Source organism: Gouania willdenowi, chromosome 22 (genome assembly GCF_900634775.1).
Source record: "Gouania willdenowi chromosome 22, fGouWil2.1, whole genome shotgun sequence".
NCBI classification, from domain to species: Eukaryota; Metazoa; Chordata; class Actinopteri; order Blenniiformes; family Gobiesocidae; genus Gouania; species Gouania willdenowi.
The window spans coordinates 10,969,691-10,989,144 of NC_041065.1; the positions used below are offsets into that span (position 1 = coordinate 10,969,691).

General features: G+C 38.2%; 1 protein-coding gene across 1 annotated transcript in view; it reads right to left on the reverse strand.

The window, feature by feature from the left end:
- The window catches only part of mideasb (mitotic deacetylase associated SANT domain protein b), a 41,544-nt gene that overhangs the window by 7,292 nt on the left and 14,798 nt on the right, over window positions 1–19,454 (reverse strand). The window contains exons 6-11 of the mRNA XM_028437522.1: window positions 16,735–16,877; window positions 14,594–14,697; window positions 9,588–9,663; window positions 5,943–6,031; window positions 4,425–4,568; window positions 3,216–3,335 (exon numbers count right to left, since the gene is read on the reverse strand). Of these exons, the coding sequence (XP_028293323.1) occupies window positions 3,216–3,335; window positions 4,425–4,568; window positions 5,943–6,031; window positions 9,588–9,663; window positions 14,594–14,697; window positions 16,735–16,877 (676 nt within the window). The remainder of the gene's footprint in view (window positions 1–3,215; window positions 3,336–4,424; window positions 4,569–5,942; window positions 6,032–9,587; window positions 9,664–14,593; window positions 14,698–16,734; window positions 16,878–19,454) is intronic.

A 19,454-nucleotide genomic window follows, 5' to 3' on the forward strand; every position in this document is an offset into this window, starting at 1 on the left:
GGTTAGCTTAGCATGTCGGCTGTAATACACAAAAAAAGAGAGAAAAGGATCGCAATTTGTAATTCCTATAACGCGGAAATAAGTCCTGGTGGAGCTGCAAACATAACGCTACTTTATTCACCATAAGAATCCACCACACCACTGAGTATGTAGCATTTAAAGCTAGAAATCAAGCTAATGCTAAAGCTCAGCTAGTGCGGCAAAGAGCCATTGGGCTGCTGTTGCAAACTTGTATTACTACTAGTGTGGAATTATTCTACAATATTCACTCATCATGACAGTAAAATAGACCATCCTAAGTCAATCTACTGCAGTAATTCCTCTCCCAACCAGTAGAAAATGCTGTGAACACCTGATTATGCATGAAAAAAAACAATACATATACCGTGAAAAGGTTAGAATTTTGAAAAACACCATGATATACATTTTTGGTCATACCGCCCAACCCTAACATAGACCTATTGCACATGGTTAATATTAAAAAATGTTCTTCTTTTGTATAATAATATTGCATTGAGAGTTAGTTAAAGTGATAATATTATTGCACATAGCCCTATTGCACATGGTTAGTATTAATAGATGTTTTTATTATTGCACAGAGAAAAAAACAAAACAAAAAAAGCTATTTATGTAATAATGTATTCATTGCAGCTGCCACACAGGAGGGCACGAGTGTAAGAAAACACTCGTGTAAACACAACTTGTCACGTCTGTCAGTGAAACACAAGTAAACACGGCTAGAGTTTATGTCGAGTCATTATAGTTTCACAATAAGCAGTGAACTGAAGCAGGGTTCACTCTCCTAACAGCCCAGCAGGGGGCAGCAGAACCAATGCACCGCAAAGTTCACAAAGAAAGATCAAAGCGTGTCAAGGCCTCAGCATGTGGCGGCATGTTGCACTATGGTGGGCTTTTCCTGCTCATTCATCTTCAGGTCATTGCATCAGCCCTTTTCCTTCTTCCTCCTCTGACACGAGGCCCAACATTCCATTTACGTGCACGTTTGAAGATGCGTAATTGATCTTTGTGTTGCCGTGGAATGAAAAGTTACAAGACACTGTGTGTTTATGAAGGCTTGAAAATATCAGGAAATCTTTACACAGAGAAAAAAAAAAACTGCACTGAACGACTGAATAAAGCAGTGCTTTCTATAGCCGACACCAACGCATCATAGATGAACTAAGACAACATCACAGCTACCATAATAGAGTACTCATGGTGCTATTTTGATCAACTGAAGCATTATCAACAAACACTCAGAGACGGCTTAGACTGGGCTGACGCTCAGTGGGTTATGGGCGTCAGCTAAATACATAGAGTTGATTCACAAAATTAAAAGATTACATCCCTGACTGCAAAAAACAGAGCTTTAGCTAAAAACTGCAGAAAACATTGCCAAGAGTGACTGTATATGTGATGCACACTAGTGCTTTAAATGGGCTAGTAGGGCACTTTTTACTTTACCCCAGCATACAGGCACTATTTCCTGCCCTGTTAGAGCCTGATATATATAACAATGACACGAATGGTAACAAAACCCAAAATGTTGTAAAAAAAAAAAAAATTCAATAGTAAGTAAGTAAACTTTATTTATAGAGTGCTTTTCACAGGTAAAAACCACAAAGTGCTGTACAAGCATTTTGGTATCATCCCGTCTAAAGAAAACATGGAAAAACCTTCACAAATGACATGGGAGACAGCAACGAGGGAACTGTGGGTCGCGCCAAGGGCATTGGAGGGACCCCAAATTTAGATGAAAAATGAAAAAAACAACAACATAAGGAGAGGTTAAGGGAAAAAGGAGATTTTGAACTGAATTCGTTAAAGGAGAACAAAGTAAAATAAAATCTGAAATGTAATAACTGGTCAATAATGTGACAAAGTGCTGAACCCGAAATGTAATAGTGGTAAATGGTCAACGATGTAGCAAGATGATGATCCCAAACTGTAAACTTTTATATATAGACCCTTTCCAAAAAATTAGAATATAATAGAAAAGTTGTTTAATTTCCATAATTCCATTCAAAAAGTTAAACTTTCACAGATTATAGATTCAGGGCCCACAATTTAAACGATTTCAAGTATTTATTTGTTTATTTTTTTACATAATTTGAGCTTCCAGCTCATAAAACCCACAAAAACAGGATTTAAAAAAATTAGAATACTGTGAAGAAATCACCATTTACTTCTTAGTTTTTGCAGGAAAAAAAGAGGAGAAGAAGGACAGGACTGTTGGCCAGTGGTCCGTGGTCCTCTTTTATGATGAAAGTAAAGTGTGCCTTTCATTCAGGAATCAAAGTCCAAGGGTTTGGAGGAGGACGGGTGAGGAACAGAACCCAAGCTGCTTGAGGACCAGTGTGAAATATCCACAGTCATTCATGATTTGGGGTGCAATGTTCTGTTCCTCACCCGTCTTCCTCCAAACCCTTGGACTTTGATTCCAGGATGAAAGGCACACTTTACTTTCATTTGTTGGAAAAGGGTCTGTATATGAAGGTAAGACAAAAAAAGTAACCAAAAAAGGTTAAGGTTCTCCAAAATGCTTTAATATATATAATTATTTTTATTTAATGTATTGTGGCCACCCTGAGGAACACCTGTGCAATAATCATACTGTCCAATCAGCATCTTGCAACAATAATTGAGAGAAATAGATTTGTGTTTTAACTCATGAAAAATGGGAGCAAAAACTAAAGTGTTGTGTTTATATTTTTGTTGAGTGTAAATATACCGCCCATGTTTTTGTCCCATATTTGTATGACAGACAGACAGCAGGTCATTAGTGGAAAAGCAGCACTTAGAGCACTGATGCACACACATTACAAACCAGCTCAGTTTGTCCAATGACTAATTATTATAATTAACAAATTATTGAACACCAGACATCTATAAATGGAAAAAAATTTGCTTCGCTGTCCTTAAAAACGTTGTGGTTTTTGCGTGTGAAAGACTTAGCAAAGTTAGCTATGCTTCACATTAAGTGCAGCAACCATCAGCAAACAGCGACACAATTGAATGTCATGCACCAATTAAATGAACCAGTCGAACTGGAAAACTACAGTGGAGACAAACGACAAAAAAAAACTATTAGAGATTAAATGCACATGTGCATTTCACTTAAAAGAACGACAATACTTTTTGTACAACTTTGTGACAAGATAAAACAGCAGCTGAAGAGGTTTTATTTCATGTCGAGTTCCTCCATTCACACTCACGTTTTCAGGTGGCTGAAGTGTTTGTGTCACCGTGGGGGGGCACACGTCTGGTTTCCTGTCGGCTGAGTGCTCCCACCTACGGCTGTCGTCCTCCCGACGGGGCTCCAGACGTTGAGAACCCTGCAGGATCCAAATGTACAAGCTTTAGGTTGCAGGAGGGAAAATAGGGCCCTATAAAATCTGTTTTATTTTTTACCCAAATCTCGTGTTTTCCACTTAAATGTTTTAAATTCAGTTTTGAAAAAAAAAAAAAAAATCTTTTTTTTTAAACAAAATATTGGTTTTTAACTCCTGTGAGGAAACAAAATGTGGGTCCCAGGGGGAGACCAGTTGAGAACCCCTGATATACGGTGTTTCAGACTCTACAAGCATTGATGATCTCTACCACAACAACAGAACAACTTGTCCTATGGATCTTCTGTAGCTCCAATGAGATGTTGCTGGAATCTAACAATCTAATAACGTTGCTCCAATGGAATTTAATTTTGTAAACCGGAAGTTCCCACTGAAACGGTTGTACTTGAGGTAGCTTGTGGTCTGTGAATGGGTACATATGAGGCACGGACAAAAGGCTGGAATAAAAAGAACTAAATTACAACATGGACTGAGTTATTCTCCGTTAGCCAGGCATAACAGTTCGAACACTGAGCAGGGGAAGATGATTAAAGTAGATCACGGAGCCACATTAAAAGGGCACTGGTGGCTCTGTATTTAGGAGTCGCGATGATTTGCATTTAGACGGTGTTTGTGAGTTTAATGCAGCCAGGACAGGAGGGGGAGAGCGGTGCTACTAATAAGCTTTCCCCGCAAACATTTCCCCATAAAAAAAAAAAAAAAAAAAAAAAAAAACTTTCTTTGCCCCACGGTGACGACGATTCATGCCGATTCTCTCCATTTCCACGTTTAACCGTTTTCAATGGTCGATCCCGTGATTCCGTCGATGCGGATGTTATAGGGCCCTAGGAAATCCTGCACAAAATGCTTTTCATTGGTCTACATTTAGGATTAAAAGACACGATAACACACACTACTGGGAATATAATTTGGATATGAACACTAATCAAGAACCCAGCGTAATCTAATGGTTTCTGATTGTTAAAAGCGTCCCGTCTCATATTTCTGCAACATGTTTGCTCTGCTTTGAGCAGCTTGCTGTGATCAATCACACGTTTGTATTTGTTGGAAGTCAAAATCATCCCGTAAACCCACCTTATGGTCCATCTCCTCCTCCGTGGTCCGACTCTCTAAAGGCTCGGCCTCGCCGTAGATTAACGTGCCGTTACGGCCGATCTTCACGTGTTTCTTATACGTGTAATAAAACTCCACACACTGGGCCACCGTCTTAGTGCCAACCTGTGAACAACACACACACACACACACACACACACACACACACACACACACACACACACACACACACACACACACACACACACACACACACACACACACACACACACACACACACACACACACACACACACACACACACACACACACACACACACACACACATGATGATAATACCCAGCTGCTAATTACATAATACAATCATATTATCAGCCAGTTTTTTTCGTCACCATTAGTTGTGCCAGAAGTTTTCAGTTTTCTAGCCATATTTATGAATGTGACATGTTTATATACACTTTATTGTTGTTTATGTTTTACATGTTTATATATTCTTTATTAACTCCACCAAGGAGGTCATATTTACATTTTCGAAAGTATATTGGTCATCATGTTTGTTTGTATGTGTGTCTGTTTGTGTACATGACACTGTCCTCAATTTTTGACAAATCCACTTGAATTTTTTTCCTGTTAATTGGTTTTTGGGCACAGATGAGACCATTCAATGTTTTTGAAGGTAAGTTCATGATCAAGGTCATAAAAAATATCAAAAAATCGGAACAGCTAAGAACGAAATTGGGAGTTTTTGCAAGTCTGCGCTGCATGAGCACTTTTATTTATATATTTGTTTGTTTGACTGTTAGCAGGATAAGGTCAAAAGTACTTTGTGGACTTACACTACAGAATATTCCATTACATTTTGGATCTAGATTAATATACTGTTTCTGGATCAGTTTAAAAAAAAAATAATCAAAAAACCATCTCTCATCATTAGGGAAATTTAAATAATTAATATCTCTGTAGGTATTTGACTGATCTTTATGAAACTTGAATCACTTTTATCAGGTTGGTTCCTTAACTACTCCATCGAGTTTCATCCTGATCGGATCCAGATTAAGCATTTGATCGTGATTTTTCGCTAAAAATTGGGTTTACCCAAACCCATACATTTGGATTAAAAAAATTCTTACAAGCCTTTAAAGTGAGAATGATCATGGTACCATGATCAGGATTGTTGCTTCAAATAACAAAAAGAAGATTTGGTGCTTGGTAGAAGTTTGCTTTGGTAATCAAGTGTTTTTCTAAAACAAACAAAACAAAAAAATAACTGTTTGTCAGGCTAAAAATAGAAAGAATTACTCAGAAACAAATGCGTTTGTCAGACATAAAAAAAATGAACACAGACATTAGAGGTGAAATTATTGTGACTCCACATTTCCTGAATAATCCACAGGGCTGTGACAGTAATTCCTCCTCCTCCCCTTCAGTGGGAGGATAAGATAACACAGCTCGATGGGAACGTTCTGGTTACTCCACACACAGACATGACAACAACAGGTCAAGAGGTTGCATTGGTTTCTCCTGACAGTGCATCCATACCTGCTTCTGAACCATGAAGAAATCTTTCTTGTAGGCAGTGATGCCTTTGTTGAACTGACGTCTCTCGGCTGCGGTCCAGCTGTCGGATCCTGGGGGAGGAGACATACAATACATGCATACAATGTTTGTGCAATGTTTGGAAACTACTTCCCGAGCACAGGAGTGTCTGCTGTTGTTGCATTCTGGGTGTGGGCTTGTGGAGATCCAGATGAACTCAAAGCAACCCCCACCCTTTAAACCATACACACGTTCAAATCACTGGATAAACAATGGCTCTCCTGTCTTCTGCTCGGGATTAGCCACATGCTGTAACCACCCCACCCCACCCCTCCTCTTCCTCCTTCCCTCATCGCACTGACCCTGACAATCCTCCACAGTCACCCACTAACCCACCAACAACACACTCTCGCTGCTGCTGCAGCTGCCACCGCTTTGAGGCCAGCCCGGAGCTTAGAAAGTCCATCGCCGTTCAGTGGAAAAGGACAGAAAGGGGGGGTGTGGAGGGTGGAAAAAACGAGCGAGGAGGCAGGAGAGGACTCACACTAGCACAGAAATGTTCTTCTGTCAGGTTCACCTAAGGTTAAGAATTTTTATGCAGCTGATTGATGGTGTTTGTGAGAATTATCAGCAATGGATGCTGGAAACCTCATATAAAGGCGTTACTGCTGCGTCTCAATATTGTACAGGAAGTGTGTCGCCCTCGTGGTTTGGTTTTGCTGTTCTTGCAGATCATCGTAGGAGCAAAGGCTTTTATTAGACATTACTGAAGGATGTTAACATAGGATAATGAAATGCAAAAGAATCCTGACCCCGTAGATACAAAGAGAACCCTCAGAGCGATGAAACATCCCAGTGTGGAAGTTCATTTTAACTATGGGTGTGCACACAATTCACGTTTGCATGTCACGATACGATATATCACAATGTACTGTATATCATACTGTTTAGTAACTGCGATAGATCTCGATATCAATAATTACAAATTTCACCTTTCCTTCAAGTACAAAATGCTAAAAAATACTAAATAAATGTTCATCCCTCTAATAAATCAAAGAAGTTGTGTGTGTGTACGTGTATGTGTGGTGTCTGTTTGGCCTGAAACTTTTTGAACAGCTTGCGCATGGCCCCATTATACACATCCATTATTTTGGACTTTTTTTGGTGATTACATTTCAAAACGTTTATTTAAATTTTATTTTGAAATCACCCCGCAACCAACGCAGGTTACACCGGACGGAGACCGAAGAGGGGGGTGGGGCGTCTGAGCCGCACTCACACCGATATACTAGCAAAGCTCTCAAGTCTCACGCATTGGGCGTGAGAAACACACGCATTTCAACCTGATGTGACACACACACCCACATACACACACGTGAGTGCACGCACGTGGCTGATGCGCGTGCGTGAACCCACGGAAGAGAGATGGGAAGGTAGCGAGTCGCGCGCAACCTTGGATGACAAGCCCCCCTGCACTAAGAAATATTAAACGCTAAATAAATAGTTTTATTAGTACGAATATATGTGTCTTTTATCAGATTCTACCTAAACCGCAGCATTGGTGCATAGAATTAAAGCAGGGAAATCGCACACACTATTTTAACACTACAGAGTACAGAGTATGTACACCTCTTTGTACATCCAACCTTCAAAAACACACTCATTTGGCCATAATTGACAACTCTACTTAAGCTCCTCCCACTATATGAATACATACTTCCGATGGGCACCGTACTAGTTAATTAAAACTATCAAGAACAAGTAAATGGTAACCAACTGTAATTTAAGTACCAGTATCAAAAACAAGTGGTGTGTTGATCAAAATGTCAAATTACATTTTTCGGAAAAGTTGAACTTTTGCTTCTACAACAGATTCAGATTCTGTTAAGTTCTTAAATTCTTACAATAAAGTAACCGCATACATCTATAAAAGTTTCCAGTATGTTTTATGAAAATAAAGTGCAATCAACTTCCAGCTAAAATGCATTGAGGAGTGAAGTAGTTTAACAAGATCTGATGTGGTTCACTGACATCTAGTGACCAGGCGTTTATGAGCTATGCATATGTTAGCGTAATTAAAAAAGGCTGGGCAATTAATCAAAATTTGATTACGATTTCAATTATTACACTCAATATAATGAAAAAAAATGATTAACTTAAAAACAATATGTATATGTGTATATATATATATATTTTTTTTTTTACTCATACATGTGTTTTATTTGCTAAACGAAACAAACTTCCATGATTTAGTACATCGACAAAGAACAAAGCTTGGCACACACGAGAAAAAAACGATTATTATTACTAACTGAGTTTTTTAATGCACGCGCATGCCAGCTCCTAAGCTCCGCCCCTCTCCAAGCTAAAGCTAATCGAGCCTGCAGGCCAACACAAGGAAAGTTGTTGCTCGCGGTATTTAAACATGGCAGGAGAAACTCAGCAAAAACGCTTGGTAAACAAGGAAGGTATAAGAACACTTTGGGTTTGATGATGAAGACCTAGAGCAAAGACACATCACGTGCACGAAGTGTATATTTCACATTGTTTTATACCAAAAATAAATAACTTTTTGGTTGACGAATAATCATAATTTAAATCAAAGATTCTCAACTGGTCTCACCCTGTGACCCACATTTTACCACGGTCATTAAATCACGACCCACTTTTTTTTTTTTTTTGTAGAATTCAACAACCAAATTTAGTTTTTTTTTTTTTATTGTCATTAAAATGTTTTAAATCAATGTGTCATAAGTCTTAATTTTTAACACACAAGAATGAATTTATGATTGTAATTAGTCTCACATTTCAAAATAAATGGTAACATTGTTTTTTTTCTTGGTTTTTTAAAAAATATTTTTCTTAATGGCTTTTCTTAATTGTTTTTGTTTTTTTGTTGTTTTATATATTTCTGGCTATTTTTGTCATCATCCTATGTGTTTGTGGAGTGATTTTGATTATTTTAGTCTAAGTTTTTTTTGTGTATTTTACTGTAATTTTGTGTATTTTTGTGTGTTAACTTTGGGAGGCCAACAGTTGCCCGTCTACACTAGACACTGGAAAAAAGTGACCCTAACCCTATAAGTAATTGATGTGGCACTTTTTCCCCCTAATTGTGTTTACTGTGAAGTTGGTCTTGAATTTAAATTCAAATGGCAATAAAAAGTCTTAAAAAGTCTTGAATTTAATTTGACTGAAGCTGTAGGAACCCATGGTCTATTTTGTAAAACATAAATCTATATATTTTCCTGTGTAACATGCATTTCACAGCATGCCTGTCAATAGAAAAGTTTCTTTCAAAATAAAAGACAAGTCCAACACGAGAGACATTATTTATTTATTTTTGACCAGCTGTCTGCGACCCACCCAGTACAGGTCTCCGACCCACCAGTTGAGAATCGCTGATTTAAATTATGACTAAAATAACTGATTTTTTATTTTTTTTGTTAAAAAAACGTGATTAAAAAATACATCTTGACATTTATTGGATCGATACGATAATCGCATGGTGAAATATCGCAATATTTTGAAAGATGGATTTTTTTTTCTTCTTCCACCCTTAATTCTAACCAAACACTGTTGTCCATAACTTTAAAATAGATCAGCTTGAAACCAAAACCAGCTAAAGATGTATTTTGTGTTACGTACCAGAGTAATGGTAGCTGGATAGATGGTGGGATTTGGGAAAGACAGGATTCCTCAGCATCAGCATGGACAGAGCAGCCTGAGGAGAAAAACACAGAGCGTTTCAAACACCAAGAGGAGCTGTGGTGGAGCAGCTGATCCAACAGCAGTGTTAGATCACAGTCTGCTGCCAAGCAAGCCGCTCTCGTCTCTCCCACTGCACAAACAAAAACGGTGTTAAACCTCTCACGTGTGAGCAGTGACATACGATCTCTGGCCTTGTTCTGGTTTTTTTTTAATGCGACGTGTAACTCAGTGTTCTCTGCTCTGTGCTGCATACGTCTGGAGTTAACTTTCTCCTCTAAACCGTCTGACTGAACATGAATGCCCGAGCGTGGCAGTTTGAGACGGATCGCTGCAAAGAGTGGGTGCTTTGACAGCCTCCCCCGCCCCCTCAAAGTTTCCTTGACAACACTGGACCAGGGCTGGTTGCTAGGGCCTAAAATCTCAGACGATGGAACAACAAAGCTCTGCGACAGCTCCGTAACACACATTTTCCTCATGAATCTTCAGCGATGAAAGACTGTTTATCGTTTTCTAATAAGATTATAGTAAAAAAAAGCTCTAGAAAGAAAACTGACAAAAAAGTTATGTTGCATTAGGCCTGGGCAATATATTGAGATTCAAGATGTATCGAGATTTCTATTTTGGGGATATAAAAAATTACAAAAATTGCCTATATACATACATATTTTTTTATTTCATAAGCTATTTTAAGCTGCTTTTGCTACTTCTCAGAACAGAATGAAAAGCACATTTGATTAAGTGCATTCTAACTAGGGCTGAACAATTTTGGAAAATAATCTAATTGTGATTTTTTTCCTCAATATTGCGAATTAATATGCAATTATTTTTTTCAAGGGCCTCTTGTCGTCATGTATTTTTCAATGAACACAAGCAATACATCAATCTGTTTCATAATAAACAATTTCAGATTTATTTAAACTTTAAATAAATATAAAATATAAAGTTTAGAGCATAGATTACAACAATAAAGCAAACAAATCTGCAGCTTTTACCTCTTCAACATAGCTAACTAACGTCACGTTTCATGAAACATGTAAACATGTGGACTGCACTTCTTTAACACTCTCTGAACTTAACAGGACAAGACACGTAAAAAAAATTAAAAAATTTGCAGCCTTTGCGATTAGAAAATCGCGTTTTATGATATCGCAAGTGTAATCAATCGTTCAGCCCTAATTCTAACACAGACTTTCACCTAAACAAGACACACTACAGGACTCACTCACACGTGCTGTCCATTAGAGGGAAAAAAAAAGCCTAAAGTGACACATTGTGTGCAGCTGTTTGTTATCTCCACTAAGCGCAGGTGAAGGTTATGTTTTACCCTACGTTTGTCTGTCTGTCTGTCTGTTTATGTATACGATAGTTGGTTTTAGGCCACAAATGAGACAATTTTGGTGAAGGTAGGCTCAAGATCTAGGTCACTAAAAAAAATATCAAAAATCGCAAAAAAAATTTTTTTTTCAAGTATCTAAAATACCTATCTCTGTCAGATCTTCATCGATTCGTTCAAGATTTTGCAGGATGACGTAAGGCTAGGACATGCAACACCTGACCAGACAGGATTCCGAATCCAGATTGCTGCTGACTCAGCGATTTTTGGAAATAATCATTGCAAAGCCCATTTAAGAATTTCAAAAATTTCTATACAGTTTAAATAAGTTTTGTTTCCATTCAAATTTGGTGGATTGATGTTGAGTTGTGACCTCTACCAAAGTATTGAGTTTCGTTCAGATCCCATTCAAAATGTGGATTTGGCAGCAGGTTGAAGTTGGCTGCTTTTGACATGGAAAACCCCATTTAGCTGTATTTTTGTCAATATATCAGTCAAGACTATTTTCATTTTGTAATTGAAGACTTTAGATAAATTTAAAATTTTGTCAATATTTCACACACAATTTGTGGTTAACTGACGTCCGTGGATCAAGTAACTACGATTATGACAAATTTTGTCAGTGATGGAAACGGTTAAGAACAAAATTGGGCGTTTTCGAAAGTCTGCGCTGCACGAGCGCTTTCATTTGTTTGTTAGCAAGATGACTTGAAAAGCTATCAACGAATTTGGATGAAATTTTCAGGAAATGTTGATAATGGGACAATGAACATGTGATTAAATTTTGGTTATGTTCTGGATAACCAAAAATGAGAAAATACCACTCGTGGAAATCACAATATGGGTGGATGTGAGCTGTGAGTGAGCCTGTTCCTTTAAGCGCGGTGGCTTATGGGTAATGTAGTAGTGGTAGAGAAGTGCATTGTGTGCATGTCCCACCCGGTACTCATGGTGTATTCTTTACATGTTTGTGACAAATCTTAAGTGGCACCATTTAAATAAAATAGTGCACTGTGGTTTAATAAATCAGTTGGTGGAGGTCTGCGCTCTCTGAGTTCTTTTCTAGTTAATAAATGTATATGTGTGGCATTTTGCCTCATTAACTTGAACCCAGATTTGTCTTTCTGATAAGACATTCAATCTCATATTCTGATTAATTCCAAATTGTGCCAAAAATGTAAAAGTCAACCAAACAGGTACCACAACTAGAGCCAACACACAAAGCGAAACAACGCAGACCACACACACATTATGTGACACATGTATGAGAAAAATGACGTTCCTCAGTGTACACTAACTATGTACTTAAGGTGCAGCCTCCATGTAAAGTAGATAATACAAAATATAGTGCAGCAACATAGCAGAAATCCCTGTGTTTGAAGCACTTATTCAGTCTGGTCCTGGAGAGTCACTGTTCAGCATGTTTGGAATGCCACTCTGCTCCAACACACATGATCTAATGAGTTAATCATTATGCAGTTCTGGAGAAGGACTAATAAATAAATGCCTTTCATAATCAGGTATGGTGAAGTGATGTCTAAAACAAGCAGGACAGGGGCTCTCCAGGACTGCATCAGTAACGTCAATGCAGTGGAATGAGAACCATGACGCAGCACAGGTACGCTTCAGCACCAGACTGTGGCTGACCACAGGATTTAAAGACATATACATATATATATATACAGTATATATATGATACGTTTCCATATTGAAAATAAATGGAAAAAAATCAACCATGTCCCCATATTCATTTGTTTACCGAAATTTGATAAACAAAATCCGTGAGTTGAAAAAAATCTGTGACCACAGGGGGCGACAGTTCCAACTCTGCTGTTTCATAGACACCATGAAGTAGAGAAGAAGAACAAAAAATCCGGACTTAAACCATTAACCCATACAATCAACCATTTCTTGATGGTTCCATCTGCTCCTTTCTGATCATGGAAATGTATAAAACACTGAAAGTGTGAACCGTATGTGGCTTGTACAATTATGCATTTTCTTGAAAGGAATAAAGAAATGAATGAATGAATGAATGAATGAATGAATGAACGAACACCGGTTCTTTGTCGCAGACAGATTCCACAGCATTAATGAGCAGTGGATCCTGGTTGCTTGTATTTACATGCACGGAGTCTTCTTCTCTTCTTCATAACGTCTATGAAACAGCAGAGTTGGAACTGTCGCCCCCTGTGGTCACAGATTTTTTCAACTCACGGATTTTGTTTATCAAATTTCGGTAAACAAAAGAGGTTCACATCAACTTTTTTAAACTTTTATTGATTTTTAGAGCAACCCAAAGCAGCAAAAGCTGTCATTTTGACTGAAAAAGCTGCTAAATGATCCTAAATGCTTCACCTCCTATAAAAATCAATGAACTAAAAGGAGCTAATCACGTCACCAATGATGTCATTTCAACATGGCGGTGCACGGGGTAAACTAGTCCCAGTTTTAACAGTTAATAAAACTAATACAGTGCAAAATAATGCATTTGTTAGGCATAGATCTTCTAATAACGATATTTCAAAGGTTTTAGGCCACATTTTTAACATTTGGATCCCTTTAATGGGGATAAAAATTTCTTCGAGGCCTTTAAAATGTGAACGATCATGGCATCAGGATCATTGATCATTGATCCAGATAACTGCCGATATCTGACAAAGAGAAGATTTGGCGTTTGGTGGAGGCTTGTCTAAATGTACTTTTAAGTCGCAACTGCTGACCCTAAAAACTGTCTTTTTCTCTTCTTTTTTTTTATATCACAAATCATAACAAAGTTAGCTTTACTCAATTTGTCAACTGTTTATGTAGGTTATCGCTTGCTTTAAACATCAATCACGTCACCTAGTTCGCACTGCATTAAGAGATAAAAAGCTGCAAACAACTTCAGCTCAGTGTGTTTTCTTCTCTGCACAGTCACATCACTCAGACCCAGTGGTTCAACAACTCAACCGTTTCCCCAACTTTGTCATCTGAGGCCACCACAGAGCAAAGTGAAATTCCACAGCTTAGTCAGTCAGTACCATACAGTTTAACTGAAGGCATGTCAGGGCGTCGTTGGCATTCACGGGTTTAAAGCAGTCAGTGTAACACTTTACATGTGAAAAAACATTTATATATATTTAATCTACAGCAGCATTTTAAACATACTGATGATGCATATATAGGGTTGAATACACAAGTGCAAAGCTAATAATAATAACGCTGTATCTAGAGGACAGGAGAGAGGCGTGCTCTAAAGCCCAACACAATAGGAAACATGCAAACACAATACACACACATGCGCGACACGTTATGAAACAGAATTGTGAGCAAGGGTGTTTTACTGTCTTTGTATTGAGACAGTAAAGAAAAATAGAATGTCAACACGTGCAGAAGGAGGAAATCCTGCACATCTCTTTGTTTTTAGTTACAACTATCATTTCATTGCTGGATTGGAAGTCTTTGGATTTTGCATTTGTGAGAAAGATGATAATCCTCTAGAAAAAGAACAACAGGTCGGCGTGCGTGTGTCGGTTTGGGAGAAAAACCTGGCACGAGCTGGAAACGTGTTCTAAAGTCCCCACGCAGGCCGGCAGGCAGTCGGTGTGGATTGTTCTCTGGCACTCACCATTATGTCCCCTTTGCTCTCACACAGACAATGGTGAGCCAACTCCTGGTTGGTGCCGCCTCCGCACAAAACACTGGAGCAGGCCAGGTGCATGAGGGCTAGCACTGAAAGAGACGTGAGCGTGAGCAGGTTTAGCATTAGAACTTTAAACATACCCATGTGTCACTGAGTGGAAGTTATTTTTCTCACTGCTATTTAACAATACATTTCCTATTTTGAAATATGTCAATGACAAACCTTGATTATTATTATCTTTTATAAACATACTTTAGAAACTCATTCAGTGCCATTGACGTACTTTTACGTCATTTACGTTTTTTCACGGGGATTACTAGAATGCACCCTGGCGGAGGTCCCTCCTCAATATCTAAGCTGTAATGTGATGTAGTGACCACCTGGTGCCCTGAAGGTGGCAGCAGCGCACCTTTAGATGTGAGATTAGCCACTGACGCTACCATTAGCTAAGGAGGAAGAACACAAACTGCCGATTTGTGTGAAACTCACCTCGATTCAACCGCTGATTACAGAAAAAAAAAACAAGTGAGAAACAAAATTATTTTTTCTAATGACATTAGAGACTTTAATCTTTCAGAATCTGGTGTCAAATGTCAGATAGTCAAAGTACAAAATATTCTGTGGGTCTTTAACAATCAGTCAAAATGCTCAAAAACGGCTGGCACTGAGGAGGTAGAAATTCTGAAAATGGCTGGCACTGAATGAGTTAACACTACATTTTTGGTCCGTTTCTACTCATATTTGCACTCAATAGAGTAACCGTAATCTGATTATTAATCTTATAATGGAGTGTACAGCATATAGCTGGGGCTCTTATTGTGAAAGGCTGGCAAAGTTAAAATAAAGGTGCAGAACAAAGCAATAAGTAGGTGTGTCAGGGTTCGTTAATAGTTGGAAGCAGAGTTGGGGTGAATAATAATTGTAATCGCATAATTGAAAAATAATTACAAAGATGACTAATTGTAATTGGAAAAATGTGTTGTAATGGTAATTGAATTGTAATTAAGTTCAGATAATTGACTTTGTAATTGGCATGGAAATTATATTAACTCTGTCATTAACAATACAATTAAAAGCAAACCTGGGAAAAACTCAAACACTAGGAGATGAAAAATGAATTGGATAATAGAAAATGTTTTTTTGTGTGTGTATTTTACAGCTGATTTAAGACATGGGTCAAAACATGCGATGCTAACAGAAAGCTAACACAAGAGGAAGGTTAAGTTTCATAGGGTTAAGTAATAAAGGCTCAGTAATTAAGAACGTAGAAAAGTTATCATTTAAATCTTAATCGCAATTGAACATGGATAATTGAAGACATACAGTAATTGTAGTTGAAAAATTTAATTGAGCTAAACCCTGGTTGGAAGTCTGGAATTAAACTTGACCAACTTATCTTTAGTTTCATGATTCTAATAATGGAGTTCAACAAAATGGGGTTAAAAGTAGGGATGTCCCGATACAACTTTTTCACTTCCTTTTTTTTTTTTTTTCTCTCTTGTCTGCACATGCTGTCAACACTACAAGAAGTGCAAGCATTATCAGACAGCAATGCATGTTTTGTTATTGCTATAAAATAAATTGATTTATTTTATTGCTTTTATTGATTACACAGCTTTTTCACTTCCGATACGATATAGATATTGCAGCCCTGAGTGTTTGTCGATACCGATCCAATGCAATATCAGCACGAATCATAGTTACTTATATGACTTATTTTGTAATGTGGAATGTTATAAAAGGCTGGATCAAGTGATGATACTCAAACAGAGAACAATAGTCAACAATTCAAGTTCACTTCAGTTATTTTTTACTGTCAGTATATGGTGGGAACAACTGAGGGCGGGGACAAAAACAACAAAAACTTATCGGAGCGCTTACTGTATATCAGAGATTTTAGATGCAGTCCGATAAAATCCGATATTCGTTTTCTGGCAGATATCGGACCGATATCCTATATCAACATCGGATCGGGACACCCCTAATTAAAAGAGCTCAATATCTTCTGAAAACAAGAGCCGTCTGTTGATTTATGCAAAAGGAAAAACTGCCGCTAAACTAGCTTGTTCTTTAATTCCAGCGTTTAGCGTCGGTTTTTCATTAGCATCCATTCATAAGTTTCTTACCCTTTCCCTGAAAGTCGGGCTTCTCCTCCTGTTCGCCCAGTGGAACCCACACCAGATCCGCCCGATGCTGATCCAGTGCTACAGCCGACCTCTGCCTCAGCTCTGGAACCTCAGCCTGATAACGTGACCCAATATTTATCCGTCTGGGAAGAAGAAATCAAAGATGGAGTTGAATTCAAATGAAAACTATGAATATTCTCCCTACGTCAGGCTTTCGTTCTCATCACAGCACAGAAACTGCTCTTATCAAAGTGATCAATGACAGAAGGTTGAACACTGATTCAGGAAAAGTATCTGTTCTCATTCTATTGGATCTAAGTGCTGCATTTAACACTGTAGATCATACAGTTTTGTTGCACAAATTGCAAACAACGGTTGGACTAAATGAAGAAGTAATGCAATGGTTTAAGCCCTACTTGGAGGTGCAAAGTTATTTTGTAAGCATTGGAAACTTTGAATCTGATAGATTACTAATCTTCTGTGGGGTTCCTCAGGGCTCTGTTCTTGGACCCCTTCTGTTTAGCCTTTACATGCTTCCTTTAGGACAAATTTTACAGAACTGTAAGGTTGATTATCAGAGCAATGCAGATGACACACAACTATATCTATCACTGAACCCAGATGACCATGGTCCCATTGAGGTGTTGTGTGACTGCTTAGAAAAAGTAAACTGCTGGATGAGTGAAAACTTCCTTCAACTAAACCATGACAAGATGGAGGTGATTGTCTTTGGTAACAAGGAAAAGAGGACTGCTGTCAGCGAGTATCTTGAGTCTCAAGCTAAAGACCAAGTCAAAAACCTTGGTGTTCTGATTGACTCGGATCTGACATTCAGCAGTCAGATCAAATCTATCACAAAAACAGCTTCTACCACCTAAAGAGCATCTCCAGAGTGAAAGGTTTAATGACTCAGAAAGATCAGGAGAAACTGGTCCATGCTTTTATCTCCAGTAGACTGGACTATTATAATGGTCTTCTAACAGGAATCCCCCAAAAGAGCATCAAACAGCTACAGCTGGTTCAGAACGCTGCAGCTCGGGTATTAACCAGTACAAAAAGGTAAGAGCACAATACTCGTCTTTACACTGGCTCCCAGTCAGCCTTATGCATGTATTCTGTTCATCAGAGCTCTTTACAGGTTAACTCCCCAGTGGACGTTGGATACATGAGGGTAATGTTTGTTAGGCCTCTGCTCCAGCAACATTTTTATCAGTCAGTGAGTGCAGCTGACGTGTGACGGCTTGTGTTGTGTTGTTGTGTTGGGGAGGACACCAGCTCGGTGTGGAAAGCACCGCTTTATGTGCAGCTCCAATAGCTGCTCTCTGACTAAGTGCTGAGCGGCTGGCATTAGTCAGCCAGGCAGCAGCTTGCACAACGCTGCCCCATAAAACTGCATCTGATCGCAGATGTAGCCAGAAAAAAAAAAAAAGGGAGAAAAAAAAAGAAGAAAAAGCTCCACATGGATTCTGATGTAACTTCCAACTGCCAAGGCTAAATATTACATTTATTGTTAGAATGGTCGAGCTCCTCTGTCTGCTTTGAGCTTTTTCATTATTTGGAGCTCATGTTTTAAACAGCATTACTTTTCTGCAGATGTCTATACTAAGAGACGTCCATTACCTGCTAATCTACACTCAGGACATTTAAGGGGCATTTTAAGAGTTTTTAAAAAATACAATCAAAGGGCTCTTTTTTTCAAACTCTACTTTGAAAAAGTACAGTAAATATAGAAAATGTCGTAGGTTTTTAACTCCTATGCTTTCTGTTTCCCAAACTTTTCACAGTCCTGTACCCCTTCAGACATTTAACTTGAAGCACAATGATGTAATGTCATATACAGTGAGTTTGACCTGTCCTGTTGAGTAATCATATATAACTAGAATATTTGCATTTCCTGAAGAAAATGCAGGTGCTGGCCCGTGTCATCAAACACTGCTTTAGCATTAGCCTAGCATTACTGTTAGCATTAGCTAGAATTAGCATTAGCCTAGCATTATCATTAACATTGGCATTTCATCATTAGCATTAGCTTAGTATTAGCAATGCATTACCATTAACCTAGCATTACCATTATCTAGCATTAACCTAACATTAGAATATAATAGGATAGCAACAAAATTTCATTTCATTTTCATCCCATCCAAGAAAATCACATTATAACATGGGAGGACAGGAGCGGGAGAACTGTGGTGTGCTACAAAAGCCGCACCCCATATTTAGATGAAAAATGGGAGAACAATAGAAGCATTAGCGAGCATTATCATTAGCATTAGCATAACATTACAAATAGCGTGTGCTAGCATTAGCATTAACCTAGTATTAGTATTGACAAAGCATTAGCCATATCAATAGCATTATTTTAGAATTAGAATGAGCTAATATTAGCATTAGCCTTGCATTTGTACTAGTACCACCTATGACAATTTGCGTACCCCACTTTGGGAACCTAGGCTCTATAGGAACATAGTTATTTTCAAATACTAACATATTGTCTACAAACCTCTACCATTGTTATTCAATCTCATCAAATAGTCACGTATGTCAGTCAAAACCAATAAAAAGTGATCACAACCATGACTGGGGCCAATTATAATTGTAATTGAACTCATAATTTACTCTGCAACTGTTATTGGTATGGAAATTCTACAAAAACTGTCAATTATAATTGAATTAAACCCAAACCTGGGGAACCATGTTACAGTTCTATGGTTTACACATAT